Here is a 16,107-nt window from a genome sequence, read left to right as displayed (position 1 = left end):
CTTCGGTTTATTGAATAATCTAATTTAGGTGACCTTTAAGGGAACCGCCTCTGTAGGGTTAACAAAATGTGATCAGTGGCATTTCTTCAGGGTATTTCCTCTTCTATTTCATTGACCTTCACATCAAGAATCGGGTGGTGCTACAGGTTTCTGTGAAATAATAATTATTAGTCATTTTTGAAAAAATTTCTTAAATACTTCTAAAATAATTTGATAATGTTGTTTTTATGTAATAGGGGGCGAACGAGCAGGAAGCTAACTTGATGCTTAGTGATACTACCACGCATGGATACTGGCATTGCCAGATGGCTCGCAAGTGTATATTTCAAGGATGATACGCGGCAAAAACGCTTGGTTTTGGAAGACGGACGTCCAGATGATACGGATGGTATTCTGCCTTGACGTCCGATAGTGTAGCTCAGCTGCAGGTATTGGACCGAACAAGTATACGGGTCGTCGACGATTCGAATATTAGTATTCCTTCATATCATTTTATTTTATTTAACAGATTCATCTGAGTAATAAATTGGACTGAATTTATTCAAAATTTATTTCTTAGTTCAATTTATTTAATAGTATTAAGATATAATAATCTTCAAACAATTGTTTAAGTGTGCTTTCTAAGACAAGGTTGGACCTATAAATATGACCTAATATGTCATTTAATATCATCAAGTCACACGAGACCGCAATAAGGACAAAAAAATTTAAACTACCAAGACGGAAACATTGAAGCAATGTGAGAAATAGTGCGAAGCCGAGATGCAAGTAATTCAGTAGAAGAGTAAAAAGCTGAGTGTAATCACTGACTGGTGATAATAGAGTTGAGGGCAAAGATTTCCTGCAGCGGCAGCAGCAGTATTCTGGAGCAAGGGCTAAGTGACAATGTGGTAATACCGTTATAGTGGAAGGCTGGCGTTGCGTGGCAGACGTTCTCTCGGCTACGGGTGCTTTAGGATCTTGTCCATGTTCAGAGTGTGCTTGTGCGAGAACTATAGTTGCAGCTGGCTTTGCTTGACTCTCTAAATAATAATATACTTATAGCAAACTTAATTTGATGTCTTGGTATATTATTATTATTTAGTACTAGATTTTTCATTTAGGTAACAAGTAATTAAAAGTATAGACGTTAGCTAAGTTAGTCATTGAATATATTTTTTTTATTTTACGCTTCCCACCGTTGTTTTCTAGTGAAAACTAGCCAAGTATTTTGTTCCTTGGTTTCCTTATGTAAAAAAATTAAATAATTCGTTATAAAGTTATTAAAACTGACTATTGCAGTTTTATTCTGTCAAATATCACTTGAAAAGTACTTTCAGCAAAGTAGGCATGTATTGCATACAGTGATTTCTATTTTTCCCCCGATTTTGATTACCTCCCCCCCCCTAACAATAGAATTGGGCCCCACGTTGGGAAACCAGTCTAATTGGTTTAACTGGATCTAAGCTTTTACTTAACTTAACTAGCACAGAACCAATCTCTTAATATTTTGAATAGCTAAGTTTAAGTATTGTTAGAATAAAACTGCTAACCTGGTAAGGCATGCACGCTTCCCTTGGCATCATAGAACTCTTCTTTCCCCTGATCTTCAATCTTGGGTCCACTATCTGAAGCAGCACTCGACGTAGATGTTGTACTTTTATCAGTTGCTGGTTGGGCTCGCTTCTTTCTTCTCTTCTTTTTCGAGTCTGTCTGCGCCGTTTCCGTTTGAGGTGTAGGGCCTCCCTTCTTGATGTCGTGAAGCTCTAGCACAATATTTTCATTAGTTTCAAATAGTCCTGTATGTGACGAAGATGATGCGGTGTCTGTCAGGTCTAAAAGATCTCCATATGAGCTCTCTGGAATATGGAGAATTGTATATTTGTGTATAATGCCGTCCCCTATTGAAAATGTGTAATAGGGACGAGAGATCTGAGAAGATTCATCTGAGGATTGCAGCCATAAGAGAAATAATGTTGTAAAAGCCTTTAATCAAATATACTACAATCAGTATACGATATCCAGTGACCCCAGTTCAAATTGCTATGTAATTATATGACAGATTCAGCAAAAGTATCATTATTTAATCAAGCATGTTTTGAGGGCTGACGTCACCCTTTCATCTACATTTATCGTGAAGTTGTTTTTCAAAATCAAGAGTGACGTCAGTCGTGTTGTCGAACTGTTTTTCAATTTTTTTCTCTAACCCCAGTGTGATATTCAAGTAAAAGTTTTTTATTTATTCCGTAAAGCTAACAAATAATACATAAAATACAAAAAATAATACTAAAGAGCCATAAACGGAATGTACATTTGCGAAATGACAATTTCAAATCTTATGTAAAAGCGAGAAATAGTCGTTACCAGATGAACGAACCCTAATGTATCTATTGCATTTTTCGTATTATTAATTATAATTATTTTCATTAGTGCATTCAATTTTTCTTAATTTCTGTATAAAAACATAGTTTTAGCTATTTATCTCGACTCTAAAGTTATTTTCTACGGGAACAAGCTAAGGACATAAAACAATATTTATGATTTACAATAAAATTTACTTACGTTGAGAATCCATGTTTTTTTTAAATCTATTTGTGCAATGTAGAAAAATAATCTAAATATTTTCTAATTGGCCATGCTATTTAAGTATAATAAATATTTAGATTATATAAACATTTTGAATTTGATTTTGTGCTGAATACTGAAGGCGAATGTTTTGTCGTGAACAGAATGCAAATAAATTTAAACTTAGAATGTCTAAAACTTTACTTTTTTGTAGGTGGCCTAGATATTTTTTATTTTTATGACTCGTTTAAAATAAGGTTTATTATGTTTTGATTTTGTTTAAAATACCGATAAATTACACTCTTTAGTACATATTAATTTTATAATTTACAATAGGTAAATAAAATTCATATGAATCCTATGAAGGATGAACTAACCTTTCCTGAAGATTGGTGATAGGCTTTAACTTTGATCTATATTTGTATCAATCGAGTACATAGTAAAATGCTATTATGAGATAAATCTTAGAAAAATATGTTTGAATTTTTTCCCGCGTGCTCTCAATAATGACAACTTACTTGTCAGCCATCAGTCAGCTTGGCACGTACATGTCAAAATTAAACTGACAATTGTCAACCTTTTCGGCTGTCAACAATTAACTGTAACACGAAGAGTATTAATTGAATTTGAATTAAATTATTGTCTTGAGCTGCGAGTTTAAACTCTACATATCGTTCGTTTGAGCTTTGTAATGATTTTTATGACATTGAAAACATATTATTTGCCCCAAGGGCTAATATAAATTAAATTAAACGAATTCTATGCCATAATTTAGAAAGCTTTAAATATAATCCCAAATAGAAATTCGTTGATATCTATCATGAAAGCCAGAGTAATGCGGAAGTAATGCATATGGCGATGACGACGAACGAAACAAAAATTTATTCTTTTCTAATTTCACAATATTTAAGGCAGATCGCCCTTCGTCCTTAGGCTATAGTTTACGTTCTATAAAAAGGAACTTACACACTTTATTTGACCGTTTCTGACCTTTTAGCCCTTTGGGAGATTGTCAATATACTTCGTAAGCTGTATGAGAGTCCTTTGTAGCTTAAGCATTTTTAGATAACCTCATTATATAATAGATAACATTCTCGATATATATCTCGCTATAAAACGCTCGAGTCACGCCGTTTAAAATTAAACTCCTCCGAAAAGGCACGACTGATTTTCGTAAAATTTTGTGAGCATAACGGTTAGGATTCACAGGAATCGGACATCTATTTTTCATCCCCCTAAATGTTAAGCGTTCAGCGTCCCTAAATTATCAGTTTTTTTAGACATTTTTTTGTTTCTATTATATATGATGCATATAAAAATACTCTAACTTAATTTTAACTCTATCCATAGTTGCTTGTCGTTTAAAAAAATCAAATACACAACGACTCGCGATACTCGTCGAGCGAGTTTGCTTATCTTGCCGAAGCCGCGTACAAATTATTTGAAGAAATCTATTAGGTATGAGGGTGTTAAATTATTTAATGAATTACCATCTCAAATTCGCAATATTGGAGTGTTTGAGAAATTCAAAAAGGCATTAAAGATGCATGTTAGAATGAACATAGCTGACTAAAATTGTTACGGCTAATGGCGACGTGTATCTTGCTCGTATATAATATATATACATATGATTATTAAGTTTCTCATGTAAATAAAATATATCTGTTTTGTAATGAGAAATAAAGTTCTTTAAAGTTCTATATATATACATTATACCTACATGTAGTGACGGCATATCCCTTTATAGGCGTCTATAGAATATTAGCCATCAGTACTGAAACACTGGACCTTGGAGCTATCAGCTAAACCAACTTAGCATTTAAAACATTCCAAAAAATACAAGGGCCTTTCTCATGTACTCTGTTTAAATACAATGTATATGTAATCATTTTATTATTTAAATTGATTCAATTTTTAGATGATAAATTCAGCAGGAATACATTATGAAAGCTACTATTAAGCTCGCGTATTCTTTATATTCAGGTCCAGCGAAATTTACATAGATTTATGTGCAGTATCTTTGTAAGCTATTGTCTAGTTTTAGACACGGTTTGCGTTTGTTAGGATAACCATAAAATAGTAAATTTATCTATTGAAATATCGAATTTGACTTAGGGTCCTTTAAACATACTTATTCTTAAAAGGCCGGCAACGCACTCACGATCCTTGATCACCTGTCCACGCCCCGTTTCATAAAAAATCTGACGAACATAGGGTATAAACGCTTAAGGTTGTATGAAAAAGAAGAATTGAACTCAAAAGTGTAAGTAAAAATTGCGTACTGGAGAAACAGTAGGTTTAAACAGAGCTTTACTTTTGTTTACACCGAAATATTTCCTAACCAATTCGACTGAGAGTTATTTAAGAAAAGAGCGTACGAATACTCAAAAGATTGTGAACAGCAATGTGAGTGCCTAGTATAAAGTGACTCTTCTGCCCGTTTGCCCTCTTGCAAAATCCTGCTTGCAAGATCTATTCTCCGATGATTCTTCATTCAGGACACAACATAATACGGAGAAGTTCTACAATCGCTTTGGATGTGAAACGAAATTGTTTTAAATTTCGTTTCACATTCGAAGTTGTTTTGTTCGATTATAATGGGTTTTATCTGTTTCAGTTTCCGCTGTATACATAATATATGCATATGTATTGTATATATTTTCTAACACATATAAAGAATTTGTAATATTTTAGCCTACGTAGTTATAATATTATTTAAAAGTGAATTAAGTAGTGTATCTTTAATGCCGGTTTTTTGTACATTTTGATATATAAAAATATTTATTTTTTATTAAAAAGATTAGTGGAATGAATAAATGTCTGTCGCATATCTGTGACTGAAATGTTTAACCACAGAAAAAAATATTGTTTCCCTTTTTTAAAGAAATTGCGTCAATAATAGCGTTAATGTAGGATATTACATAATATATGTATCTGCATTAGAATGAAAAATATTCTTTAGTTCATATAGAACCGAAACATTATACATTAAAGTTTCAGTAAAATATCTGGGTTTATATGAAAAACATATTCACTAAGTCCGCTCACGATTTGAATAAAAATAATGTTTGCGGCTGACTATATTGATAGTGTAAATAGGTTATGTATTGTATATATAACATATCTCTAGTGAGCAGTCATAAAAAAAGCAGACTGGTATTTCCCTGTTTTATTTGATGGAGGGCAAACGATCCAACGGGATAGCTATAAAAGGCAGATATCGCAGCCCATAGACACTCAAGTTGTTGTATGTTGCCGGCTTTTTTGAGGGTTCCACCCTAAAAACCCTTTCAGTGTTATACATTATAGGTTACACTTTTTCGTAATTTTATCGAATGTTCGAAATACATTAATAATAGTTGCAGAACGTCTATAGAATCAAGAACTGATGATGAACCGGGCATTACACTGTATGGCCTCAGTTTCCGTGTAATAAATATGAACTCTATAAATAGACAACAATTGTCTGGGACACGCACTGCAAAGAGCCCCAATGACGTCATCTAACGATCCAACTTTGTCGTAGTTCTTTTTATCAGTCAGATGCCACTTAGAATGACAAGGTATAATAGGAAAATATTGAAATCAGAAACTCTTTCTATTGCGTAGATATTTTAAACAGTTTCCTTAGTATTCGCATTTTTATGTGAGAAGAAATTCCTAAGTCACGAAGTTATAGTCTAACCAATATAAAATATTTATTTTTGTTATAAAGATTGCTGATAGTGAGTTGTGGAGTAATTTGTAGCTGTCAGAGTTATCGGGCACTATGAAATATTGACCTTAGGAAATATTTGGTTCGTAGGCTTTTCTAGGCTTTATATTAAACATTTGTATTCATTTAGTCAAGACTATTTCGTTACTGTTTAGTACTTTACTCCTCCCTTAAAGGCTGGCAACGCATACACTAAAAATAACTAAACGACTCCGAAATGGCTCGACAAATTTTCTTGAAATATTGTGTGCATATCGATTATGTCTCGATATTTCGATTCTACATAATTAACTTCATCCATCCTCTTATTTTTCATATTTGTCCCCACGAAATATACCACATAAATTAGGAATATGCTTTATAATTATTTATATAGTAACTGATGCTAGCGGCAGCTATTATTGAAAATTTTTTAATGTTTACTTCAGTTACTCCAATTGCGACTTCTAGGCGGCCCGAAAAAATCTCTAACGTTCAAGATTTGGAGCGCTGCCGAGAAAGTAGCCGATCAAACTACGCAAGTGGTACAGGGAAACCCTAAACTCTAGAGATTCCAATCCCCAGGCTGGTGTTTGATTGGAATCCACAAGACGGTTCCATACAAACCTGGCCACGTGCAGTTGCAGACGATGCAAAGAAAGCCAAAATCGAAAGCTATGGAGACACCGTGGACGTTCTCTGTTCTCTGTTCCAATAGAGCATTAGGATAGATACATAATTAATTTCTAAATAAATGATTGTTAATTATCAATTTGATAAACATGTCTTTATATTTCCTATAAAATTAAAAAATGTTTCGATTTTTCAATTCCTGAAAATCACCTAAATTTTACTCTATATCAAATATTAGATTGGGTATTATTATATCTCTGAGTAATATTCTGCTCTTTTATCCAAGGGCCGGGCCGGCTTAAGGCTTTTTTCATTCATGTGTCGTATGAGCTTAACATCCCATCGCATAACGTTTGTAGCAAAAATTATAGCTTACACTATCACCCCATGCAATGTCGTGACCCGTTCCAAATGGGGTCACCACCGATTATTTGCAGTCCTTTATCGATTTTATTGTCTTCGACAACTCATAAACACGAGAGAGCTGTGATAAGATTTGGCTACGTCGTTATGATTTATAACGAAATGTTTTATTGAATTTTATATTTGTTTTGTAACTAATTGACATGTATATTAAAAAAAATTATGAATTTATCAGAAAATATATCTGATATCTTCCAAGTGATAACAGCAGTGATTCGTAATAATATAAATACAAAAAAGAGAAATAAAATCAAAAACTTTAATATTGCTAAAATATATTTAAATAGAAAATTAATTATTAGTTTCGAAAAAATTGGGCCAATCCAAAGAATCTTGTATACAGTAATATTTTTAATAAAAATTTATCTGTAAAAATGTTGCTAAAGAAGGTTTTTAGTGATGTTTAGTGATACATTACAATTAATTCAATTTAAAATCATTTATTCATATAGGTAACACAATAAGTGTACACTTATGAACGTCAATAAGAAATACATATTACAAATGCTAAATTCTTCTAATTTCTTACTGCCATTTATCAAATCAAGGGCGTAGAACGGACGAGTAGAACTGGTAATAAACTTTCCTCCACTCTTTTACCACCACCTTTTTTCTTGTACCTCCACCTTTCAATGTTGAGTGCTTGCGAGTGCGTTGGCGGCCTTTTTTAAAACAGCCCTTAATACTACTGCTACAACGGAGTGACACCCTGTCTGATAAATAAATCTAACAAACTGCTTTTTTAGCACAATCGCGACGTTGAGCATCACAGTATTTTAAGATTCTGTATAAATAACATATGAACAAAACAACAAAGAGATGATAAAGAAACCAAAGAGAAAAGTATTTTATTCCCAATGTACTTGATTCATAAATCCTTTTATTTTATTTATCCGTGGTATAAGCTATGAGGTGTCTGCATGGTGTCTGCGAAGAATGAGCGAATTTAAAGTGAAACTTTAGGATTTATTCACGTAAATTTTATACATGAAAGATATTTGTAAATAACATATAGCTACATTTTCGGTTCTTAAGTCGAGTGTTAAACCATATGTTAGCATATGTACATATGATTAATCACCCACTGCTATAGAAAACAAACATCAATTAGACAGATGCAGAAATGTGTCAGTTATGTATAAAATGATAATCGTTGGGTAATTATAAAGAATTAAATTGCAATAGCAATTTAATTTAAAAGTTACATACAGTATATGGGATCTGTAGTCCATACGTAAATTAGTTAAGTAATACTAACAGTATAATTATTACTCATTTTAGTTAAAATTTTTAACAAATAAATGTAATTTAAGGGAGTTACAAACATACACCGTACAGCAACATATTTATGTAGATATTTGTCTAGCTTCAGTCGCCTGAGAGAAAACGCTTGTTGACCAAAAGATCGTCCGTTTCGTTCGTTTTCGTTTATCTCCTAACAGATTAGTATTTTTAATGTTACATATGAAATTGTTATAGAAAACATATTCGTTTTTCATTTTACTATTTATCAACTTGAACATTAATAATTGCACCTAGGCCTTACACCGCTGACCAAGACGTTCTTTTCACTGGCTGAATTCACAAGAGATACTTGCTATATTGTTAGTTATGGATAGATAGATTTAGGAATATAAGTTTAATTTTTTAATGTTTTTATCTAGAACAGTTGGTGTGGGAGTTATTTTGGTATTCTATCGTATTAGTAATTACTGTTAAGATAGAACAATGTAGTAAAATAAATAAATAAATTTTGTTTTTAAATTTAGAGAAAAACAATCTCACCACGATCAAAAACCAGTCGATAAAAACCAGCAAAAGCGACTTGTTACATCAACACTTGCTTTGTTTTAAGAAACTCACCATTCATGGTTTTGACAATCAATCTTTTGAAGCAATAAACGTCGGCTCGTTACAATTAATCCTCGTTTTAAATATATTGAAACGATTTTGTAGCTTCGGTACAGAATTAATTTGAAATGTATTTATAAACATGATCTTTTGATACACGTACTTTTTTCATTTCATGTAGTGCTAAGCATAGCTTATTATGATCTTGAACGATTTGAGGAAGCTCAGAGAAGATTTAAACGATGGGAAACAGAAGTAATAAGTAAAAAACAGCTAAAAACGACAGTTGAATTTGCAAAAAAGAACGGTTCTTATCTGAGATTTGATGTGTTGTATTTATAGAAATAAAATATTGTTACTTGGTTATTCTATATTTAATAATAGGAATTGTATTTCATAGCTGTAGTATGAGGCCGATTTCTGATTAAAAAAATAACAGTGATTTATGATTTATTGATTGCTATCGCTTTACTGCCAGCCTACATTTGAATCTTATAGAACACGTTTTCAAATTGATTCTTCTTAAATAACGTCTTTAACATTTAAAACATCGGGTCAGAACAATATACTTACACGATAATTAATCTTTCATTAATTTATGTTTAATTAATTTAGATATACATGTTTTAATATGTAAACAAACGTTTTAACGTGTCATTCCATCATTACTTACGCCACCAAAATACTTGGTCGTTAATGAAAGTGTCAAAGTATGATCAATAACAAATAATTACAAGATACAAGTTAGTGATTAAGTTTCTTGAGTAGGGTTAACTCTCCCTTCAAAAAGTGCTCGCCTTGTTATTAGTAAGTGGTTTATATTTGTCGATATTTGGTAATTACTTCTATTGAAGATACAATAACTTTGAAATACCCTTAAAGATTATTAATTTTTCTACTTAGTAACTTGTCATCATTATTTCCTATGAAAGAATTATTTCTTTCTTTTCTATGTGGTGCCGTGTGCTGGAATATTAATAAACTTATTTTTTGTGATTCATATTACTTTGTTTTATTTTTAATTGAAGTGTGTGGCCACCAGATGAACAGTCTGGCTGAGGACTGGCTACAACTGAAAGCCAGGATCGGACAGTTTAAGTTCTCGATCCCAAAGTCTTATGTTACTTTCAAGCTATATAAGACTTAGGGCATAAATTTAGTTTTTATGAATTTTAAAGATTGATTTTTAGCTTAAAAATTTAAATAAAAAATATTCAAAGAAAAGTCTTATACTAAATTTAGACAGAGAAAAAAGTATATGTATCATTGTAGTTTTATCAATATTTAAAATCACTTTCGTCTCATTATCTTGAAACCAAAATTATTGAAGGGCTCTTTATTTTAAGGGCGACATTATTTTTTAAACTTTATTTTTTAAAAGTATTTTTACGTTATTTTATTTTATTGTACACACATACGTATTGCAAAATTAATTACAACCGCAACACAGGTTAAAAGCAAAGTTACCTAATATATAAATTAAAGCAAACCTAATCCGCTTAATCTAGGAGACCGTCTTTAAGTAAAACTGAATAAGAGTTGAAAAATTCAAACTTATCCCTTTGCCAGACATAAAGCATTCACCGTTGTCTTTATTTACACTCTTAGATAGTTTTTATCGTCGAGACGAATCTGGATTTGCTGAGATTTACGGCTGTATAACTTTATTTAATAATTACTTCGAAATGCCATATGTCCAAGGCAAGATAAAAGCAATTTTATATGAACACTAGCTGAACTGGCAAACGTCGTTTTGCCATGTATATCATTTATGCCTCACTCGACATAGATAGTTATAGTGTGTTTTTTGTAGATCTACAATTACTTAGAACATTTTATGGTTCTATCTTTAATAGTTTAGGCAGGGTACGCAAAATAAGTAACTTTTTTGGTTGATTTTTTACCCCTTGTGTTCGAAAAACCCTAATATCTTACGGAACCCTATTTTTGTTCAAAATTATTATATTACTCTTGGATAATTTAGCTTTCGAATGGTGAAAGAATTTTTAAAATCGGTCCAATAGTTTATGAGCCTATTCATTACAATCAAACAAACAAAGTTTTCCTCTTTATAATATTAGTGTAGATTTAGTTAAAGTATTTTAGCAATATTATATTAAGACTAATCCTATGCCGAAGGTTTCTTAAATACAAGTATGTTCGTAGACTCGGGACAATACACCAACTAGTCGAGAGCGCTGTCAAATATGAATCATAGATTAAAATTGAAGAGTTGGCAAACCGACAGCTCTTGATACAAGATTTAACTATGATTAACGTTCACGGGTCGTAGCCTGTCAGAATTGATAAGATATAGCATGACGCAAAACAGTAGTAAATTTACGATTGAAGTGGTGAAAGACACTGGTCACTCTTACGTTATGATTGAATTTTTTTCTTCGATAGTTCCTTATATTTTATTTCTGAAAAGTGTATCTACTTAAAAGCTACAGTTTTATGTTTATATTTTAAAATTAGGAGACTAATAAAAAACATATAATTTATTCACATTTATTTATATACACAGATTACACAATATTTATTACATTTAATAAACAAATATATTTCGACCAAATCACTAGAGTTTTACTCCTGATAATTTGGCACAGTTGATTATTATTTACATTAATTTATTACATTTAAAAGAGATATACATATACACAGAAAAGGTAGAAATTAGGAAATTTTAGTACAAGAAATGTCCAAAAGCTATTCGATATATTAAAAAAAATCTATTTTGATGGCAATGTGAAAAACGACAAATTTAGACATTATTGCCTAGTATACTTAAATCACTTTGTATTTTATTAACATGATTTTTAGTTTTAATTCAATTTTTGATCAAAGTAGATATTATGGTGACATCTAAGTTTATCTGCCAGATACATTCTTACATACTAACAACTACATGCATTTTTGATAACAATAATGGATTTTGCCGTACAAAACGTAGACAATATGTGAAAAATATTATTTATATTACATATAAATAATCCCTGTATTTTAATTTTTATACTACAATGATATTTCTAATTACATACAAATGTTACGTTCGTAGCTTTGTACGACTTCGTAGCAACGAGATCGTAGCAACGCGTAGTTCAGATATTCGTAGCGAAAGAAATAAAAATTCGATTACATTTCCAGTGAGTTCTAAAAGCAACACAGGTTTCAGTTTTTATATTTTTAAATATTAAATTGGATATTTTTAATATTATTTAAATTTACCATGATTATTTATACAAATATATCGCACAAATGGATAATACTTTTAAAATTATCCAGCAATATTCTTTAAATAATAAACCTAACATTTATATAAGTAAGAATGGATTGCCTAGTTATTGAGATCATAATCTGGTAACAAATATAATTTGTTTACATAGCCGCAATTTTCCATAATAAAGTATAATTTTCGTCAATTTTGATGTGATTTATTTCTCTATAATAATATATGGTAACTTCAGAAATATATACTTTATATCTATATATACAACGCTGTACATAAATAGTTTCTGATGGTAATTAAATTAATAAACACACATGAATCTAATACATATGTGTTAAATGTGTAGATTAAACGTCTAAGATCAGAAACGAGCATTATCAAGTTTTTTTTATATAGAACAGGGGGCAAACGGAAGGAGGCTTACCTGGTGTAAAGTTATACCGCCGCCCATGGACACTCTTAATGCCAGAGGAATAAAAATCAAATTAAATATGAAAAAATGCAAGAGCCTTGACTAAAAAATCCTTGAAAATTATAAAAATTAACAAATTTTATATGTCTATTTGATCTGTGGGAGTATCCAATTATCCACAACACAGGGATGTCTCTAATCTGTGGGTAAAATTCTGTACGAAAAGCAAATATATGTTTTCGTTTTCTGCAACAAAAATATTGTTACTTAAAGTGTAACGCATCAATTTAAATGTTGTTTTATGAATGTATTTAATATTAATTAATAAAGACCAGTGTACTTAGAAAGCGTCTACAAGATTTCTATTTTTTGTTAATAACATACAATCGGTTGGTAACATTTTCAAAATTGGGATTCAAATAAGATATATATTTGTTATACAATAATTTTGATATACTGGTGGTGATTTATTTTATAATACTTAAATATTATAAACGTATTAAAAGATTTATAGAGTTATTTATTCACGTAACATTTTCAAACATTTAATCGGAAGTTATCAAAGGTCCTATGCCATCCTAAATCAGTCGTTAAGTAATCAGACACTTTCGTTTCTGGGTTGCATAAAAATCAATGGACACTATTCTAGAAGTGAATTCAAATTTCGTAATTATTATGGATGTCATGTGAAACAAATCAATCTACCTTTAGAGAAAGGTGTCGTCCCGACGGCGTAATGCCTGATGACAGTTGTTGTTAATTTGTATTTGATCGGGCAAGTTAAGCCTAACTTTGCGGGAATTGGTAGTTTGAAGACGCTGGTTTGGATATTTGATGCTGTCGTCCTTTACCTGTTAAAAATATTGTATTATATTTATGTAAAGGGATGGATATACATATTGCTCATTTAAATTTAGAAGGATTTGTTAGTTATCTATGTGTGCAACATTTCTAAAAACATCCTTATCTTAGGCGTAAAATCGAGGATATGTGTAAACAGTTAAGGCAGGTAAAGTTTTCTACGGCTACCCTACCTGACAGTAGCAGTATTAAGTGATCGTAGCACTATATGAGTATCCTAATAGAATTATAAAAATTATATGGAAGTCACTGAAATATTTCACACATTTAATAGAAAAATTACTTAATTGAGAACCTATTCTTATATATTTTTCAAAATTATTTTTGATATCTCCTGTTTCATAATCACATTATTGATGATTACTCTAGATTATAATGTTTATGAATATTTGATTATAATATTTATTCGTTTAAATACAACTTCACGAATACTTAAAAAGTAAGAAAAAAATCTAAAAGATTTGGTCACCCTTTTCGTTTGAATACATTTTCTCACACATAAGATTGTGATAAGAATACATAAATGTTTTGCTTTAGAATATTTTGTCAGAGGCAGAGATTTTTTATAAATTAAGTATGTCACGACGGAAGACATACCATTTATTAAGGCTCACAAAAGGCCAAAGTGTTTTCTGCTATGTTTTTCATAAAAGCTTTACAACACACAGATTTTTCTATATACGCAATTAGCATTTGCCCTTTTAAGAAATACATCGTGAGGAAACCATAAAATATGTGTGAAGGAAATATTCAAAGCCTTGGACCAAACTATGATATGATATTTCAAAATAGCTTAGCGTGACTGGATTCTGATTCTCTTTTTACAAAAGAAACATGTTTGCTTTTTAGAATGAAGTGTAGTGTTAGCCTTCCTTCAGCATGCGACTCCCATATCAGAGGTCGTAGGTTCTATCCTCGGCTGTGCACCAATGGACTTTCTTTCTATGTGCGCATTTAACATTTGATCGAACGGTGAAGAAAAACATGGTGAGGAAACTGACATGTTTTAGACCCAAATTTCGACGATGTGCGTCAGGCACTGGAGGCTTATCTAGGTGATCTTGACTATTAGATTTAGAAATGATAATTAGACAGATTCAGACATCTGAGGCCAAAACCTAAAGAGGTTGTAGCGCAACTGATTTTTTTTAGAATGAAAGGTTACAGGAAGTAAGTTGTCTGATATGACACGTTTACAAACGGTGTATTATATTTTTACATAATGTAAAGCACATTACCGCATCTAAAGCGGTAAATAGGATAATGGGTAATAAAAATAACTGCTTCATAAATATGTAATGAGTTCGCTTCTACAAATATTCAAATTACCCTTGACGTCGGGATAATCCCAAGGAACAAGCTTGTGACATGGAAACGTTTGGTAAACATTCCAATTTATCAAATCACATTCTACAGTTTTTGTTAAAAATTAATATCGTTTTTCTTTTTTAGGTTAGGGTAGACAAAGACAGAAATACAATGAAGCCTCCAAAAAATTACATTTAGATGAAGACATTAAGAAAGATATTGTATTGATTGAGTAATAAAAACCAATGGTGCTACAACCATCTAGATTTGGGCATCATACTTGTTTCGTGATCTCTTAGTTTTGTTAATGGAAAAGTAGCCTTCTGTGCCTCACACCGTCGACTTCTTTGGATCTAAGGTATGACGGTTTCATCACGATATTTTCCTTTACCGTCCTAGCGAGGGTTAAATGGTCATATAGAAACTAGTGGCTGGGAATCGAACCAACAACCTCATGGATGAGAGTCACAAGTTAAAAAAATAGCCCAGCACTGTTAGAATACAGTGATATGAAAATTAAAATTGTAAATAACTTAGTACACAGAAAAAAATATCTTCGAGACTAAACGTAACCTTTTTCTCTAATACATAGTTTCACTTATGTTCATATTGGATGCATAGGTTCAAAAACACATTTGGACTCTGATTATAAAGATGGTTCGTTAAGCTTGATTGTAATTGATGAATCGGAATTACCATGAACGAACGCTCTAAATAATTAATAATTCGAAATTCAACTTTAAAACGCAAGCAAGCAACAAAAGGATACACTTATAAATCTTTTATGTTAGCGCCTTTGATGTAAACTAAAGATTACATTTAAGCTCATTGGTGGCCACATTTAAACTTTAAATACATTTGGATTGGACTCACTATTTATACAAGTTATTTGTATAGTAAAGTGCGAACAAAAAGTAAATAAGATTATTTTTTCAAAAACTATATTTAATTCATGATGTAAATTTACCCGAATAGTAAGATCATGTCTTGTGCGCCGGTGGGATGACGTAAGCAACTCGGTGTGCGCACGGGACTCATTTCCAGCCGGGCTATCTCCGCGAGCCATCAAACACCACACCCACTTATAAGGCGGAATGTTTCTATAAAAAAATTTATATAAATATTTCACGATTGTGTATAAACCAAATTAAT

General features: G+C 31.4%; 2 protein-coding genes across 4 annotated transcripts in view; both read right to left on the bottom strand.

Annotated features, from left to right (window-relative positions):
• Positions 1–99: 99 nt before the first annotated feature.
• On the bottom strand, positions 100–2,697 carry LOC110991963. 2 transcript variants are annotated; one of them, XM_022257572.2, is made up of 4 exons: positions 2,542–2,697; positions 1,533–1,745; positions 898–1,022; positions 100–150 (listed from the first exon to the last, which is right to left on the bottom strand). In XM_022257572.2, the coding sequence occupies exons 1-4, from the start codon at positions 2,552–2,554 to the stop codon at positions 124–126; spliced, it is 378 nt and encodes a 125-aa protein (XP_022113264.1). In that variant the 5' UTR covers positions 2,555–2,697; the 3' UTR covers positions 100–123. The 2 variants fall into 2 exon arrangements, with proteins under 2 accessions (XP_022113264.1, XP_022113263.1); XM_022257571.2 differs by having other exon boundaries at positions 1,533–1,838; positions 2,542–2,579.
• A 9,763-nt stretch (positions 2,698–12,460) lies between these two features.
• The window catches only part of LOC110991966 (cardioacceleratory peptide receptor), a 30,235-nt gene continuing 26,588 nt past the window's right edge, over positions 12,461–16,107 (bottom strand). Inside the window, exons 9-11 of one of the 2 annotated variants that reach the window (XM_022257576.2) lie at positions 15,923–16,055; positions 13,492–13,637; positions 12,461–13,032 (exon numbers count right to left, since the gene is read on the bottom strand). In XM_022257576.2, the coding sequence (XP_022113268.1) occupies positions 13,494–13,637; positions 15,923–16,055 (277 nt within the window). In that variant the 3' untranslated portion in view covers positions 12,461–13,032; positions 13,492–13,493. Of the gene's footprint in view, positions 13,033–13,271; positions 13,638–15,922; positions 16,056–16,107 lie in introns of those variants that run through there. The other variant, XM_045631642.1, reaches the window with a different exon arrangement.

Source organism: Pieris rapae, chromosome 16 (assembly GCF_905147795.1).
Source record: "Pieris rapae chromosome 16, ilPieRapa1.1, whole genome shotgun sequence".
Taxonomy (NCBI): Eukaryota; Metazoa; Arthropoda; class Insecta; order Lepidoptera; family Pieridae; genus Pieris; species Pieris rapae.
The sequence above is the reverse complement of the archived record's forward strand: the minus strand, read 5'-3'. Positions and strand labels throughout refer to the sequence as shown.